General features: G+C 37.8%; 1 protein-coding gene across 1 annotated transcript; it reads right to left on the bottom strand.

Moving 5' to 3' along the window:
- Positions 1–18,659: 18,659 nt before the first annotated feature.
- Positions 18,660–19,429, bottom strand: LOC131237471 (dirigent protein 22-like). The gene has a single exon (XM_058235256.1). The coding sequence runs from the start codon at positions 19,400–19,402 to the stop codon at positions 18,863–18,865; it is 540 nt and encodes a 179-aa protein (XP_058091239.1). The 5' UTR covers positions 19,403–19,429; the 3' UTR covers positions 18,660–18,862.
- Between the last annotated feature and the right edge of the window lie 649 nt (positions 19,430–20,078).

Here is a 20,078-nt window from a genome sequence, read left to right as displayed (position 1 = left end):
GTCTCATAACAACATGCCCAATGACATATGCAATGGTCAACCACATCTCATAACAAACATGCAGATGATGCGTATGGGCATGTATCGTGATGCTATGCTGTCACATACTCATAATCGGTATCAACAATCGGCCTTGACAATGTGGACATTTAACCAACATTGCCCCCAAGAATGGCCCGCATAGAGCCTACCATATAGTGGACCCATGGCCTCACACAAGGGCCTAGTATACAACATCATAAGCCTCACTCAAGAGCTTAATACATCATAATGGGCCTTTCACATAGGCCTCACATACTTTACATAGGCCTCAAATGCATCAGGCCGAGACCGAATGCTCGTTAGAATGGGCCTCAATAGTAGGAATCAGCGATCGAAATCAACCTCGATGATTGACCTCGATAATCGGCCATAACAATCGAAATTGATCGATAATCAGGATCGAAAAATTGGTCACGAGAATCGGATCGATCGATAATTAGAATCGGTAAATCGGTCAAGACAATCGGATCGATCGATAATCAGAATCGACAAATCGGTCACGAGAGTCGGATCGATCGATAATCAGAGTCGGCAAATCGGTCACGAGAATCAGATTGATTGATAATCAGAGTCGGCAAATTGGTCATAAGAATCGGATGGATCGATAATCAGATCGGCAAATTGGTCACGTCAATCAAATCGGTCGATAATCAGAATCGACAAATCGGTCATGAGAATCGAATCAATTGATAATCAGAGTCGGCAAATCAGTCATAAGAATCGGATGGATCGATGATTAGAGTTGACAAATCGGTCACGACAATTGGCCTTGATGAGAATAGGCCGAACAAGGCCTAAGGGAAGGTCACAATGTGGACATCCAACCGTCATTGGCCATCAATGTGGAGATCTAACCAGCATTGCTCCTAAGGATTGGCCCACATAAGAGATTCATACACAACGTAGCGGCTACACATTCATCACATTGGGCCTCATTCATGGGCCTCACATACATCGCATTGGGCTTCATACAAGGGCCTCAAGTGTATCCCAATGGGCCACGCCCACAGGCCTCAAATACATCATATTGGGTCTAGCCCATGGGCCTTGAATATATCACTATGGGCCTCATCCCATGGTCCTCCAATTTGTCGCAATGGGCCATAAATGCATCACCATGGGCCTCATACGTGGGCCTCATTTACAATAAGTGGGCTACACTGCTAGGGCCTCGTATGCATCAAATGGGCCACGTATCTGGGCCTAATATACATCACAATGGGCCTCACCTTATGGGACAAATACATATCACAATGGGCCGCACTAATGGGCCTCATAAACGTCAAGTGGACCGCATCAGTAGGTCGCACCAATGGGCCTCATAAATTTTAAGTAGACCGCATCAACAGGTCGCACCAATGGGCCTCAAAATTTTAAGTGGGCCGCATCAAATAAGATGGATGGTGGTATAGATAAAACACATACATTAATGCGGGCCCCATGTGCTGGATATAGCACGTGTACAGGGTGGGTGGCGTAGATAAAACACTTACATTATGGTGGGGCCATGAGCTGTCAGCATGAACGTCAGGTGGATCCCCACTGTCTGAAAATATTGGACGGTTTGGATGGAATTCATACGTCAAGTGGGTCCCGCATATATACGGTGCGATAAGACCCATACGTCACTGGTGGATCCACGTCAGCACTTGCTGACGTCAACCCAGCAGCTGTGAGGCTGGTGGATGGACGGTCTAGATTGAATCACATATATCATGGTGGATCCCGCTGGTTTTAGACCACCAAGGAGTGGGTCGTTGGCACAAGCAGTCAGCCCAAGTGGGCTTGCTGTTGCTGGACGGACAAGCAAGCCCTCCTGCAACTGTGGTACGGCCCACTAGAGATCTGGATCTAGCTTATATCCAGGCCCACGACCTGATAAATCCGAAGGTTGGGTGGATGGCCTGGATACACTGCACATCTTGATGGGGCCCTGTAGTGGGCCCAGCGTTAGAGAACACGGTAGACAGCATGCTGTCCAGCAGTGTACTCCACGTGAGATTTGAATCTGTCTCATTTCCACGTGCGACCCAATAGAGAATTGGATGGATGGTGTGTACACACCACACGTGTACTGAGGTGGGGTCCACGCCAGTGTGGCCCACTAGTGTTTTAAATCAAGCTAGTATTTGTGTTGTCTGAGCGTCTAGACCTGCTAGACAGGAGCTGGCCTAGTGGCCCTGGCCCATCAGGTCAGGCTGTACAATGGTCGGGAAAACTAAATGATGTAGGTGCTACACACGTGTAGCAAGGTGGGGTCCACGTCAAGTGGGCCATCTGTTTTGGAACAAAGCTAATATTTGTGTTTTCCTACCATCCAGATGGTCGGCAATTTGGATGGTGCTGCTGTTGCTAGTGCAGTCCATGAACCATTGGACCTGCACTGATGCAGATGGACGGCTAGAATATAGAACACATACATCAAGGTGGGGTCCACTTCAGTGTGGCCTACCTGGCTGGATCAAACTGATATTTGTTTTGCCTCCATACAGTAAGTGGGCCTAGAGACCTAAGACTCTAGCAGCACCTCTGCTGCTGCTATGGTGCAGCCCACCAGATGGCTGAATCTGGACGGTTGGAGAGAAACACCTGCATAGCTGGGTCCACACGTGTGGACCCATAAGCTTTGGAGAAAGATGATATTTTCATTTCTCTTCATCCAGCAAGTGGGTACCACCATCCAGTACATCTGGACGGTGCAGATTAAATACATAAATCAAGGTGGGTACCATGGCTGGACGGGTGGATCAAAAGATACATCATGGTGTGGCCTTCACAACACCGTCCAAACTATCCAGCGCTTGTCCAAACTGTTCGGACGGTGTGGATCAAACATACATCATGGTGTGGCCTTCACAGCACCATCCAAATTGTCCAGCGCTTGTCTAAACTGTCCGGACGATGTGGATCCAACATACATCATGGTGTGGCCTTCACAGCACCGTCCAAACTGTCCAGCAGATGGACGGCCAGATGTACACATACATTGAGGTGGGTCCTCACGGATCAAGTGGGCCACACCCATTATCATCTTCACCCAAAAAAAAGGAAGAGAGAGAAGGAGAGAGAATGGTGAAAAAAATGGGAGGGACCCCGCCACTATGGGCCCCTCCAAGATACAAAACATACATCAAGATAGGTCCCACCACATGTGGGCCCTCTAATAATCAAATCCACACAAACAAAACAAAAGAAAACACCCACCTTAGATCTCTTCTTCCTTCTTCTGCCAATATATGCTAGAGCTCCAAATGAACAATTTCTACGGTTGGGATCAAACTTAGATGGTGGAGATGGGAGATAGAAGTGGGCCACACAAAGCTTCTCCCATGGAAAGCCATGGACGTGGGTTGCTTGGGAGGAAAAAATGAGGGAGAGAAATGAGAGAGAGGTGTAAGAGAGAGAGAGAGATAGGTGTGATGGGTGAAAAGGTGAGTGATGGGTGTACTTTGTGTAAGAGAGTGTTGACTTTAGGGGTTGCTTAGGGATGGGGTGATGTGTACTTAACATGAGGTGTGATTGATGGAATTGATGGGACATGATTTGAAATCTTTCTTAGGTTTGCAAATACGTGGTGTTTTCTCAAACTGAACGCGGGCCCACATCTCCTAGCCTGGGTATCGCTACGACGCGCGAGACGCGACATTGGAACCGCGGCGATGGTGCGGTCGCTAGGGTACAAGTCTCGGGTTAAGCCGACTCCAGTTTGCAGGAATCGGCTTTGGATCACGCGCAAACATCGAATAAGGGTCGAAGGTAGCCGAAATTCGATCGGAGGATCGCAAGAACTTACGGAACGGTACGGAGTAGGATACGGGCCTTACAAAAACCCGGTCCAGAACCCGAACCCGATTTTCTAAACCAAAACCTTGACCTATTCTCAATTCCCTAAAGCCATAACCTATAACCTAAACCTAAACCTATAACCCTAACCTAAACCTAAAACCTAAACCTATAGCTACAGCTAAACCTATAGCCTTAACCTAAACCAAAACCTATAACCTAAACCTTAACCTATAACCTATAACTATTAACCTAAACTTATAACCCATAACCTAACCTAAACCTATACTTATAACCTAAACCTATTCCCAAATCCTAAAACCAATAACTATAACCTAAACCTAAACCTATTCTCAAATCCCTAAACCTAAACCTTAATGTATTCTCAAATCCCTAAAAATAAACATACACCTAATCCCAATCTCAACTCCCTATCCTAAACCTAAACCCGGTCCCGAACCCGAACCCGATTTCCTAAACCTAAACCTTGACCTATTCTCAATTCCCTAAAGCTATAACCTATAACCTAAACCTAAACCTATAACCCTAACCTGTAACCTAAACTTATAACCTATAACCTAACCTAAACCTATACTTATAACCTAAACCTATTCTCAAATCCCAAAACCTATAACTATAACCTACACATAAACCTATAACCTAAACCTATTCTCAAATCCCTAAACCTAAACCTAATCTCAACTCCCTAGCCAAAACCTAAACCTAAACTTGAAAACCCAAACCTAAACGCGGTCCCGAGCCCGAAACCGATTTCCTAAACCTAAACCTTGACCTATTCTCAATTCCCTAAAGCTATAAACCTATAACCTAACCTAAACCTATACATATAACCTAAACCTATTCTCAAATCCCAAAACCTATAACTATAACCTAAACCTCAACCAAAAACCTATAACCTAACCTAAACATAAACCTACAAACTTCACCTAAACCTAAACCTATAACCTTAACCTTAACATATAACCTTAACCTAAACCTAAACCTATAACCTAAACCTATTCTAAAATCCCTAAACCTAAACCTAAACTTATAACCTAAACCTACTCTCAAATCCCTAAACCTAAGCCTAAAACTTAATGTATTCTCAAATCCCTAAACCTAAACCTACACCTAATCCTAATCTCAACTCTCTAGCCTAAACCTAAACCTAAACTTGAAAACCCAAACCTAAACCCGGTCCCGAACCCGAACCCGATTTCCAAAACCTAACCCTTGACCTATTCTCAATTACCTAAAGCAATAACCTATAACCTAAACATAAACCTATAACACTAACCTAAACCTAAAACCTAAACCTATAGCCTTAACCTAAACCAAAACCTATAACCTATAACCTGTAACCTAAACTTATAACATATAACCTAACCTAAACCTATACTTAGAACCTAAATCTATTCTCAAATCCCAAAACCTATAAATACAACTTAAACCTAAACCTATAACCTTAACCTTAACATAGAACCTTAACCTAAACCTAAACCTATAACCTAAACTTAGTCTCAAATCTATAAACCTAAACCTATTCTCAAATCCCTAAAACCTATAACCAAAACCTAAACCTAAACCTATAACCGTAACCTTAACACATAACCTTAACCTAAAGCTAAACCAATAACCTAAACCTATTCTCAAATCCCTAAATCTAAACCAAAACCTTAATGTATTCTCAAATCCCAAAATCTAAACCTACACCTAATCCTAATCTCAACACCCTAGCCTAAACCTAAATCTAAACTTGAAAACCCAAACCTAAACCCGATCCCGAACCCGAACCCGATTTCCTAAACCTAAACCTTGACCTATTCTCAATTCCCTAAAGCTATAACCTATAACCTAACCTAAACCAATACTTATAACCTAAACCTATTCTCAAATCCCAAAACCTATAACTATAACCTAAACCTTAACTAAAAATCTATAACCTAACCTAAACCTAAACATATAAACTTCACCTAAACCTAAACCTATAACCTTAACCTTAACATATAACCTTAACCTAAACCTAAACCTATAACCTAAACCTATTCTCAAATTCCTAAACCTAAACCTAAACTGATAACCAAAACCTAATCTCAAATCCATAAACCAAAACCTAAACCTTAATGTATTCTCAAATACCTAAACCTAAACCTACACCTAATCTTAATCTCCACTCCCTAGCCTAAACCTAAACCTAAACTTGAAAACCAAAACCTAAACCCAATCCGGAACCCAAACCCGATTTACTAAACCTAAACCTTGACCTATTCTCAATTACATAAAGCTATAACCTATAACCTAACCTAAACCTATACTTATAACCTAAACCTATTCTCAAATCCCAAAACCTATAACTATAACCTAAACCTTAACCAAAAACCTATAACTTAACCAAAACATAAACCTATAAACTTCACCTAAACCGAAACCTATAACCTTAACCTTAACATAAAACCTTAACCTAAACCTAAACCTATAACCTAAACCTATTCTCAAATCCCTAAACCTAAACCTACACCTAATCCTAATCTTAACTCCCTAGCGTAAACCTAAACCTAAACTTGAAAACCCAAACCTAAACCCGATCCCGAACCCGAACCCGATTTCCTAAACCTAAACCTTGACCTATTCTCAATTCCCTAAAGCTATAACTTATAACCTAACCTAAACCTATACTTATAACCTAAACCTATTCTCAAATCCCAAAACCTATAACTATAACCTAAACCTTAACCAAACCTAAACCTAAACCTATAAACTACACCTAAACCTAAACCTATAACCTTAACCTTAACATATAACCTAAACCTAAACCTAAACCAATTCTCAAATCCATAAACCTAAAAGTAAACCTATTCTCAAATCCATAAACCTAAACGTAAACCTATTCTCAATCCCCTAAACCTAAACCTAAACCTTAATGTATTCTCAAATCCCTAAACCTAAACCTACACCTAATCCTAATCTCAACTCCCTAGCCTAAACCTACACCTAAACTTGAAAACCCAAACCTCAACCCGAACCCGATTTCCTAAACCTAAACCTTGACCTATTCTCAATTACCTAAAGCTATAACCTATAACCTAACATAAACCTATACTTATAACTTAAACCTATTCACAAATCCCAAAACCTACAACTATAACCTAAACCATAACCAAAAACCTATAACCTAACCTAAACCTAAACCTATAAACTTCACCTAAACCTAAACCTATAACCTTAACCTAAACCTATTCTCAAATCCCTAAACCTAAACCTAAAACCTAAACCTATTCTCAAATCCCTAAACCTAAACCTAAACCTTAATGTATTCTTAAATACCTAAACCTAAACCTACACCAAATCCTAATCTCAACTCCCTAGCCTAAACCTAAATCTAAACTTGAAAACCCAAACCTAAACCCGATCCCGAACCCGAACCCGATTTCCTAAACCTAAACCTTGACCTATTCTCAATTCCCTAAAGCTATAACCTATAACCTAACCTAAACCTATACATATAACCTAAACCTATTCTCAAATCCCAAAACCTATAACTATAACCTAAACCTTAACCAAAAACCTATAACCTAACCTAAACCTAAACCTTAACATATAACCTTAACCTAAACCAAAACCTATAACCTAAACCTATTCTCAAATCCCTAAACGTAAACCTAAACCTATAACCTAAACCTATTCTCAAATCCCTAAACCTAAACCTAAACCTTAATGTATTCTCAAATCCTTAAACCTAAACTTACACCTAATCCTAATCTCAACTCCCTAGCCTAAACCTAAACCTAAACTTGAAAACCCAAACCTAAACCCGGTCCCGAACCCAAACCCGATTTCCAAAACCTAAACCTTGACCTATTCTCAAGTCCCTAAAGCTATAACCTATAACCTAAACCTAAACCTATAACCCTAACATGTATACAAAAATTATAACCTATAACCTAACCTAAACCTATACTTATAACCTAAACCTATTCTCAAATCCCAAAACCTATAACTATAACCTAAACCTTAACCTATAACCTAAACCTATTATCAAATCCCTAAACTTAAAACTAAACCTTAATGTATTCTCAAATCCCTAAACCAAAACCTACACATAATCCTAATCTCAACTCCATAGCCTAAACCTAAACTTAGACTTGAAAACCAAAACCTAAACCCGATCCCCAACCCGAACCCGATTTCCTAAACCTAAACCTTGACCTATTCTCAATTCCCTAAAGCTATAAACCTATAACCTAACCTAAACCTATACTTATAACCTAAACCTATTCTCAAATCTCAAAACCTATAACTATAACCTAAACCTAAACCAATAACCTAAACCTATTATCAAATCCATAAACCTAAAACTAAACCATAATGTATTCTCAAATCCCTAAACCTAAACCTACACCTAATCCTAATCTCAACTCCCTAGCCTAAACCTAAACCAAAACTTGAAAACCCGAACCTAAACCCGGTCCCGAACCCGAACCCAATTTCCTAAACCTAAACCTTAACATATTCTCAATTCCCTAAAGCTATAGCCTATAAACTAACCTAAACTTATACTTATAACCTAAACCTATTCTCAAATCCCAAAACCTATAACTATAACCTAAACCTTAACCAAAAACATATAACCTAACATAAACCTAAACATATAAACTTCACCTAAAACTAAACTTATAACCTTAACCTTAACCTAAACCTAAACTTATAACCTAAACCTATTCTCGAATCCCAAAACCTATAACTATAACCTAAACCAAAACCTATTCTCAAATCCCTAAACCTAAAACTAAACCTTAATGTATTCTCAAATCCCTAAACCTAAACCTACACCTAATCTTAATCTCAACTCTCTAGCCTAAACCTAAACCTAAACTTGAAAACCCAAACCTAAACCCGATCCCGAACCCGTACCCAATTTCCTAAACCAAAACCATGATCTATTCTCAATTCCCTCAAGCTATAACCTATAACCTAAACCTAAACGTATAACCCTAACCTGTAACCTAAAATTATAACCTATAACCTAACCTAAACCTATACTTATAACCTAAACCTATTCTCAAATCCCAAAACCTATAACTATAACCTAAACCTAAACCTAGAACCTAAACCTATTCTCAAATCCCTAAACTTAAAACAAAACCTTAATGTATTCTTAAATCCCTAAACCTACACCTACACCTAATCCTAATCTCAACTCCCGAGCTTAAACCTAAACCTAAACTTGAAAACCCAAACCTAAATTCGGTCCCGAACTCGAACCCGATTTTCTAAACCTAAACCTTAACCTATTCTTAATTCCCTAAAGCAATAACCTATGACCTAACCTAAACCTATACCTATAACATAAATCTATTCTCAAATCCCAAAACCTATAACTATAACCTAAACCTTAACCAAAAACCTATAACCTAATCAAAACCTAAACCTATAAACTTCACCTAAACCTAAACCTATAACCTTAACCATAACATATAACCTTAACCTAAACCAAAACCTATAATCTAAACTTATTCTCAAATCCTTAAACCTAAACCTAAGCCTATAACCTAAACCTATTCTCAAATCCCTAAACCTAAACCTAAACCTTAATGTATTCACAAATCCCTAAACCTAAACTTACTCCTAATCCTAATCTCAACTCCCTAGCCTAAACCTAAACCTAAACTTGAAAACTCAAACCTAAACCCGGTCCCTAACCCGAACCTGATTTCCTAAACCTAAACCTTGACCTATTCTCAATTCCCTAAAGCTATAACCTATAACCTAAACCGAAACCTATAACCCTAACCTGTAACCTAAACTTATAACCTATAACCTAACCTAAACCTATACTTATAACCAAACCCATTCTCAAATCCCAAAACCTATAACTATAACCTAAACCTATTCTCAAATCCCTAAACCTAAAACTAAACCTTAATGTATTCTCAAATCCCTAAACCTAAACCTACACCTAATCCTAATCTCAACTCCCTAGCCAAAACCTAAACCTAAACTTGAAAACCCAAACCTAAACCCGGTCCCGATCCCGTACCCGATTTCCTAAACCTAAACCTTGACCTATTCTCAATTCCCTAAAGCTATATCCTATAACCTAACCTAAACCTATACTTATAACCTAAACCTATTCTCAAATCCCAAAACCTATAACTATAACCTAAACCTTAACCAAAAACCTATAACCTAACCTAAACCTAAACCTATAAACTTCACCTAAACCTAAACCTATAACCTTAACCTTAACATATAACCTTAACCTAAACCTAAACCTATAACCTAAACCAATTCTAAAATCCCAAAACCTAAACCTAAACCTATAACCTAAACCTATTCTCAAATCCCTAAACCTAAACCTAAACCTTAATGTATTCTCAAATCCCTAATCCTAAACCTACACCTAATCCTAATCTCAACTCCCTAGCCTAAACCTAAACCTAAACTCAAAAACCCAAAACTAAACCTAGTCTCAAACCCGAACCCGATTTCCTAAACATAAACCTTGATCTATTCTCAATTCCCTAAAGCTATAACCTATAACCCTAACCTGTAACCTAAACTTATAACTTATAACCTAACCTAAACCTATACTTATAACCTAAACCAATTCTCAAATCCCAAAACCTATAACTATAACCTAAACCTAAACCTATAACATAAACCTATTCTTAAATCACTAAACCTAAAACTAAACCTTAATGTATTCTCAAATCCCTAAACCTAAACCTACACCTAATCCTAATCTCAACTCCCTAGCCTAAACCTAAACCTAAACTTGAAAACCCAAACCTAAACCCGGTCCCGAACCCGAACCCGATTTCCTAAACCTAAACCTTGAAGTATTCTCAATTCCCTAAAGTTATAACCTATAACCTAACCTAAACCTATACTTATAACCTAAACCTATTCTCAAATCCCAAAACCTATAACTATAACCTAAACCTTAACTAAAAACCTATAACCTAACCTAAACCTAAACCTATAAACTTCACATAAACCTAAACCTATAACCTTAACCTTAACATATAAACTTAACCTAAACCTAAACCTATAACCTCAACCTATTCTCAAATCCTTAAACCTAAACCAAAGCCTATAACCCAAAGCTATTATCAAATTCCTAAACCTAAACCTAAACCTTAATGTATTCTCAAATCCCTAAACCTAAACCTACACCTAATCCTAATCTCAACTCCCTAGCCTAAACCTAAACCTAAACTTGAAAACCCAAACCTAAACCCAATACGAACCCGAACCTGATTTCCAAAACCTAAACCTTGACCTATTCTCAATTCCCTAAACCTATAACCTATAACCTAACCTAAACCTATACTTATAACCTAAACCTATTCTCAAATCCCAAAACCTATAACTATAACCTAAACCTTAACCAAAAACCTATAACCTAACCTAAATCTAAACCTATAAACTTCACCTAAACCTAAACGTATAACATTAACCTTAACATATACCCTTAACCTAAACCTAAACCTATAACTTAAACCTATTCTCAAATCCCTAATCCTAAACCTAAGCCTATAACCTAAACCTATTAACAAATCCATAAAACCTAAACCTTAATGTATTCTCAAATCCCTAAACCTAAACCTACACCTAATCCTAATCTCAACTCCCTAGCCTAAACCAAAACCTAAACTTGAAAACTCAAACCTAAACCCGATCCCGAACCCGAACCCGATTTCCTAAACCTAAACCTTGACATATTCTCAATTACCTAAAGCTATAACATGTAACCTAACCTAAACCTATACTTATAACCTAAACCTATTCTCAAATCCCAAAACCTATAACTATAACCTAAACCTTAACTAAAAACCTATAACCTAACCTAAACCTAAACCTATAAACTTCACCTAAACCTAAACCTATAACCTTAACCTTAACATATAACCTTAACCTAAACCTAAACCTATAACCTCAACCTATTCTCAAATCCCTCAACCTAAACCTAAGCCTATAACATAAACCTATTATCAAATCCCTAAACCTAAACCTAAACCTTAATGTATTCTCAAATCCCTAAACCTAAACCTACACCTAATCCTTATCTCAACTCCCTAACTTAAACCTAAACCTAAACTTGAAAACCCAAACCTAAACCCGATCCCGAACCTGAACCCGATTTCCTAAACCTAAACCTTAACCTATTCTCAATTCCCTAAAGCTATAACCTATAACCTAACCTAAACCTATACTTATAACCTAAACCTATTCTCAAATCCCAAAACCTATAACTATAACCTAAACCTTAACCTTAACCAAAAACCTATAACCTAACCTAAACCTAAACCTATAAACTTCACCTATACCTAAACCTATAACATTAACCTTAACATATAACCTTAACCTAAACCTAAACCTATTCTCAAATCCCTAAACCTAAACCTAAACCTACACCTATTCTCAAATCCCTAAACCTAAACCTAAACCTTAATATATTCTCAAATCCCAAAACCTAAACCTACACCTAATCCTAATCTCAACTCCCTAGCCTGAACCTAAACCTAAACTTAAAAACCCAAACCCAAACCCGATCCCGAACTCGAACCCGATTTCCTAAGCCTAAACCTTGACCTATTCTCAATTCCCTAAAGCTATAACTTATAACCTATAACCTAAACCTTAACCTATAACCTATAACCTATAACCTAAACTTATAACCTATAACCTGACCTTAACCTAAACCTAAACTTATAAACTAAACATATAAACTAAAACTTAAACCTAAACCTAAAACCTAAATGTATTCACAAATCCCTAAACCTAAACCTACACCTAATCTTAATCTCAACTCCTTAGCCTAAACATAAACTTGAGAACCCAAACCTAAACCCGAACCCAAACCTGATTTCCTAAACCTAAACCTTAACCTATTCTGAATTCCCTAAACCTTAACCTATAACCTAACTTAAACCTAAACCTATAACCTACACTTATAACCTAAAACCTAAATGTATTCTCAAATTCCTAAACCTAAACCTACACCTAATCCCAATCTCAACTACTTAACCTACACTTAAACTTGAAAATCCAAACCTAAACCTGATCCCGAACCCGAACCCGATTTCCTAAACATAAACTTTAATCTACTCTCAATTCCTTAAAACTATAGCATATAACCATAACCTATAACCTAAACCTAAACATAAACCTAACGAAAACGTGTAACCTAAATCTATAACATTAACCTAAACCTAAAACATAAACCTAAACCAAAACCTATAACCTAAACCTTAACCCATAACCTATAACCCATAACCTAAACCTAAAACCAAAACCTAAACCTATAAACTAAAACCTAAACCTAAACCTAAACCTAAACCTAAAACCTAAATGTATTCTCAAATCCCTAAACCTAAACCTACACCTAATCCTAATCTCAACTCCCTAACCTAAACCTAAACCTAAACTTGAAAACCCTAACCTAAACCCGATCTTGAGCCCGAACCCAATTTCCTAAACCTAAACCTTAACCTATTCTCAATTCCCTAAAGCTATAACCTATAACCTATAACCTAAACCTAAACATAAACCTTAATCAAAACCTATAACCTAAACGTTAACCTATAACCTAAACCTTAACCTATAACGTATAACCTAACCTTAACCTAAACCTATAATCGAAAACCTAAACCTAAACCTAAAACCTAAAACCTAAACCTAAACGTAAAACCTAAATGTATTCTCAAATTCCTAAACTTAAACCTACACCTAATCCTAATCTCAACTCCCTAACTTAAACCTAAACCCGCTCCCAAACCCAATTTTCTAAACCTAAACCTTGACCTATTCTCAATTCCCTAAAGTTATAACCAATAACCTATAACCTAAACTTAACCTATAACCTATAACCTATAACCTATAACCTAACCTTAACCTAAACCTAAACTTATAAACTAAACATATAAACTAAAACCAAAATGTAATCTCAAATCCCTAAACCTAAACCTACATCTAATCCTAATCTCAACTCCTTAGCCTAAACATAAACTTGAAAACCCAAACCTAAACCCGAACCTGAACCCGATTTCCTAAACCTAAACCTTAACCTATTCTCAATTCCCTAAACATTAACCTATAACCTAACTTAAACCTAAACCTATAACCAACACTTATAACCTAAAACCTAAATGTATTCTCAAATCCCTAAACCTAAACCTACACTTAATCCTAATCTTAACTACTTAACCTACACTTAAACTTGAAAACCCAAACCTAAACCCGTTCCCGAACCCGAACCCGATTTCCTAAACCTAAACTTTAACCTATTCTCAATTCCTTAAAGCTATATCCTATAACATAACCTATAACCTAAACCTAACGAAAACCTAAAACCTAAATCTATAACCTTAACCTAAACCTAAAACCTAAACATAAACCTAAACCAAAACCTATAATCTTAACCTAAACCAAAACCTATAACCTAAACCTTAACCTAAACCTAAAACCAAAACCTAAACCTATAACCTAAACCTATAAACTAAAACCTAAACCTAAACCTAAACATAAAACATAAATGTATTCTCAAATTCCTAAACCTAAACCTACACCTAATCCTAATCTCAACTCCCTAACCTAAACCTAAACCTAAACTTGAAAACCCAAACCTAAACCCGATCCTGAACCCAAACCCAATTTCCTAAACCTAAACCTTAACCTATTCTCAATTCCCTAAAACTATAACCTATAACCTATAACCTAAACCTAAACATAAACCTTAACCAAAACCTATAACCTAAATGTTAACCTATAACCTAAGCCTTAACTTATAACCTATAACCTAAACCTAAACCTAAATCTATAACCTAAAACCTAAACCTAAACCTAAACCTAAAACCTAAACCTAAAACCTAAAACCTAAACTTAATCCTATAACCTAAACCTATAAACTAAAAACTAAAACCTAAATATATTCTCAAATCCCTAAACTTAAACCTACACCTAATCCTAATCTCAACTCCCTAGCCTAAACCTAAACTTGAAAACCCAAACTTAAACCCGATCCCGAACCCGAACCCGATTTCCTAAACCTAAACCTTGACCTATTCTCAATTCCCTAAAGCTATAACCTATAACCTAAACCTAAACCTAAATCTAACCTAAACCTATAACCTTAACCTAAACCTAAAACCTAAACCTAAACTTAAAGCAAAACCTATAACCTTAACCTAAACCAAAACCTATGACCTAAACCTTAGCCTAAAACCTATAACCTGTAACCTAAACTTATAACCTATAATTTAACCTTAACATAAACCTAAAACCTAAACCTATGAACTAAAACCTAAACCAAAACCTAAAACTTAAATGTATTCTCAAACCCCTAAACGTAAACCTACACCTAATCCTAATCTCAGCTCCCTAACCTAAACCTAAACCTAAACTTGAAAACCCAACCTAAACCCGATCCCGAACCCCAACCTGATGTCCTAAACCTAAACCTTAACCTCTTCTCAATTTCCTAAAGCTACAACCTATAACCTATAACCTATAACCTAAACTTAAACCTAACTTAAACCTATAACTTAAACCTATAACCTTAACCTAAACCTAAAACCTAAACCTAAGTGTAGGTTATAGGTTTAGGTTTAGGTTAAGGTTGAAGGTTATTTTTCTTTTCATTTGTCTAGATCACCTCTCATATGTTCTCTCTTTTCATTTATTTTTTTTCATAAGATTGTTTGTGTTTAGATGGATGCAGATTATGTTTGGATGAATGTAGTTTATGTCTGGATGAATTTACGTAGTTTGGGTTTAGATGGATGTGAATGTGAATATGATGAAATATATTATATAACAGGTGTATATCAGGAAGAATATGATGAATTATATTCTAATAGGTGTATATCAGGAAATTTGAGATGGAATATTTTTTTTTTAAAAAAGAGACTTTTACCTGCGAAATATTTCATAGGTAAAAGTGTTTTTAGCGACACTTCACAGGTAAAAGTGTTTTTAGCGACGCATATTTTCATCGCTATAAGTCATATCCAAGTTTTTAACTACGAACATTTTCGTAGTTAAAAGTAATCCATTAGATTTTCAAAGCCATTAGCGACGAAAATATTCGTTGCTAAAAGTTTGATCCAAGATTTTTAGCTATGAAAATTTTAGTAGCTAAAAGTAATCCATTCCAATTTTTTGAAAATATATTTGCAGCCTTTAGCGACGAAAATAATCGTTGCTAAAAGTCTCATCCAGGAGTTTTAGCTACAAAAACGTTCGTAGCTAAAAGTAATCCATAGCCTTTAGCGACGAAGATATTCGTCGTTAAAAGTCTCATCCAGGATTTTTAGCTACCAAAATATTTGTAGCTAAAAGTAAGCCATTTGAAATTGTTTGCAGCCTTTGGCGACGAAAATTTTCGCAGTCATCCCTGATTGTTAGCTACGAAACGTTTCGTAGCCAAAAGTATTCTTTGAAAATTTATTTGTTGCCTTTGGCGACGAAAATATTCATCGCGAAAAGTCTCATCTAGGGTTTTTAGCTACGAAACTTTTCGTAGCTAAACGTAATTTGAAAAAATTGTTTATACCCTTTAGCGACAAAAATTTTCGTCGCTAAAAGTGACATCCACAATTTATATCTGCGAAAATAATCGTCGCTAAAAGTTTCGTTGCTAAAAGTAAACTTTTAGCGATGAAAATTGTTTTCGTCGCTAAAAATGAATTTTGGCGACGAAAATTTATTTCGTCGCTAAAAACCCTCTTTCTTAAAGTGACAGGCCCAAGTGACAACTTGAGGATCTCTAATCTTTCAATGGGCCCACAAGGATGGCTCACAAGCATGCATGGAATCTTAGAAAAGGCTTAAGGACTTGTTTTCCCACCGACCCACAAAGGTGACCCACATACATTCAAATGCAAGAAAGCCCAAAAGAATACTTTGGAGCCCAAGTCTGTAGGAAATCACACAAAGTGCATTCAAATCTAAGTATACCAAGGTCACTCTCATAAGCTTTCAAGTGAGACCCAATAATGACTGGGCTGAAATAATCCAAATATAGCAATATCACTCTTGTATGCTTTTGAGAAAGTCCTAAACATGTTGGAGCTCAAATGGCCCAACCACAAATGAATGGGTCCTCGTGGTTAAGTAGGCCTAAAAGTGCTATTCACCACATGAAGGATATGCAAGAGAGAGAGAGAGAGAGAGAGAGAGAGAGAGAGAGAGAGGGAAGAATGAAGAACATCATAGAAAAGAAAGAAGGAAGAACATCATCACAGAGATTTTGGAATCCAAATGTGCTCATGTCCACTTGAAGGATCATAGGGTAGTCCTAAGGAACATCATGGGCCACTACCCGAGGGATTCCAAAAGAGAGGAACCTATGTGGGCTCAAGATGGCCATGCATTTTGGAAATTCCAAACACAAACAACCAAGTTGGGCCCACACTACCTCAAAGGCCCAAATGATTGGTCACACCTAATGAATAACACAGTTCAGATCTTGCAAAAAAGGTGGTCAGGCTCAGGCTCAAGCCAGACTTGGGCCTAGCCATACACAAATGTCACAGGCTTCACTCAAATGTGTTTGTTATGGCCTATATAGGCCAGGGCTGAGTTAGACCCCAGGTGTTACTTCAAAAGGCAAGCTTGGATGGCATGTGTGATGCATGCGGAGTGAGCTATCTAATTCGTTCCAAGGGGTTTCTAGGGCTTGTAATTAAGGGTAGTTTGAGGCTTGTTCGAATTAGGTAATCTCTATCACTTGTAATTTTTTTCATTACTGTCGCTTTGTGCCGTGGTTTTTTTACTGCAAATATTTTTCAACATAAAATTTGGATTGTTTGTATTTGAACTTGATTGTAAAATTCAGATTGTTTGTATTTGAACTTGATTGTGCGATTGATTGAAGTACTTTGCTTGATTCATCTTTGTGTGCTTCCACGGTTCTCCAATAAAGGGGAGAGACAGAGAGAGACAGAGAGAGAGAGAGAGAGAGAGAGAGAGAGAGGCAGGGATTAAACACAAACAAAGAAAATAGAAGGAACTGCGGTCAATCATCCTCACTATTTCCTTTGTTGTGGGCCCATTTGAATCCTTGCTCCACTTAATTTTTTCGGCTAATGTTCTAAACTAAACTTTTTTAGCTATTGTCCTAAACTAAGCTGACTTAATAAATGTACAAAGTAAATGTTACATAGTCATCAGGGTGGCCCCACAAAGCATATGCCGCACTAAGACACCCATGTAGCGCAGGTTACACGTGGAGAATAGGAGATGTGTATAGGCTAAATGCATTAAAAGAAATAAAAGAAAGTGGCGAAATCTCCATCATTTTCCTGTGCAACAAAGCTCAATCTTTCCTTGCCAAGCAGCTTCATTTTTATAAATAAGTTTACTCATGAGGTCCTAGTTGAACGGTCCTTAAATTGGACCACAAAACATTCGAAGGCCACGTTTGTCAACTCTGCCAAGAAAGGCAATAGTTACGGTCCAAACCACCGTTCAAAAAAAGTGAATCCAGTGCCTTTCAACATCACGATGAGAAACGATCACATACGTCCAAACCACCTTTCCCAAGAAGTGATTCTAGTGCCTTCAACATCACGAAGAGAAACGATCACATACACGGGTTGTATTAGTAAACTTTCAATCTAGCCATTCTTTCATACCAACATTTAAAATGTATACAATATCCAATCCATCCAAAAGGTGGACCACACCAAGATAATCATCTGACACAAGAATCACACCCATCCACTCATCCATCAATAAACAATATCAAAATCATCCACCAGCCTCCTCCTACCCAATAACATTCTCATCCCAAGGTGGCCCACTCTCACATACACATGACACACTAGACAAATATCAAGTTATCATGCAACCATTGCATATAATTTTTATTTATTATTTTCCCAAAAGTGGGGACACAAATTAAACTCTATGGGCCATTAAACTCTATTTTGATTACTAAATCAAACAAATATCTAGGCCCAAATTGATATAACAAAGGGTCCACAAAATAAAATAAAAAATAAAAATAATAAAACAAAAGAACAAACCAAAATCAGTAATGCATAACAAAGACATCATACTCTACAATCGCTCTAATAGGGTCAAGACTATACGTTTTAGCCAGAGCGTAGCCTCTGGCAAATCGAAACAAACCACTCCCTCCAACCACAGGCATCTCTCTCTCCTTTGCGAGTACAGCGTTCCTCCCGAGCACGCTAAGCGTACTCCCCTTATACTTCCCTTCTGCAAATACAAAGTTCATATTCATTAGCAATCCAAGCTCTTGCTGCGATGCGACCGCATACATTCCTTGAGCTCTTCCCACCATCTTCGACATTGGATTAGGGCCTTTCGTTAGAGGGTTGTCGAACATGGTCACTGCGCCGAACCCTGTAACTGAGGTGTTTGTTGATGGCGCAGCAGCTACTTGGACTGCTGTGCGGTTGGGACCGTCGATGACGTCGTGGAAGTAGAATTGTAGGTGGCTGATCTTCTCTTTCCTGAACTTGAAATCGGGTTTTGCAGTGGCAACGATGGTGAAGATGAGGAAGAAGGTGATGAAGATGATGGTTTGGAAATGAGTTCGAGCCATGGTGAGTTTGGTTTGGGGTGGTTGGAGTAATATTCTTATATTTATAGGGGAGTTATTTGATGCTCTGGTACTGTATGACAGTTGATACACAGGCAGACAGAAATTCAAAAGGTTGGAATATATTTAGTTGAACCGACTAAGCTATTTGACGGTTTAATTTGACTTAATCGCCGTACATACATTCAAATTATTTGACGGTTTGATTTGACTTCTTTACCCTGCACGTAATATCGTTGCAGCTTCTAGGTGCCTGCGTATAATCTATCATACTCTGCTAGAGTATCAAAATCTTTCTCTTTTACAACGGTGTGAAATGGGTAAGACATGTTCATCACGCCGAAGGGAAGGAAGCGATTTGGCTGGTGTACCACACACCACCGATCTGGCTGATGTGTTTACGTCACCAAGTTCTGCTGATCCCACCATGAGGTTGTTATATCCAACCTGATCCTAAGGCTTGAGATGAAAAATAAGATAGATCCAGAGATTAAATGGACCACACTGCAAAAGGTAATGGAGGATTGCACGTCTACCATTGAAACCCTTTCGGGTCACGGAAGTATTGGATCAATATGATATTTGTTTTTCTTCTTCATCCAGGTATGTGTGACCTTGTGTTGTTTTTCTTCTTCATCCAGGTATGTGTGACCTTGTGAATAGATTGGATGGGAAATAA

This window comes from Magnolia sinica, chromosome 2, assembly GCF_029962835.1.
Source record: "Magnolia sinica isolate HGM2019 chromosome 2, MsV1, whole genome shotgun sequence".
Taxonomy (NCBI): Eukaryota; Viridiplantae; Streptophyta; class Magnoliopsida; order Magnoliales; family Magnoliaceae; genus Magnolia; species Magnolia sinica.
This window is presented reverse-complemented; position numbering and strand designations above follow the sequence as displayed.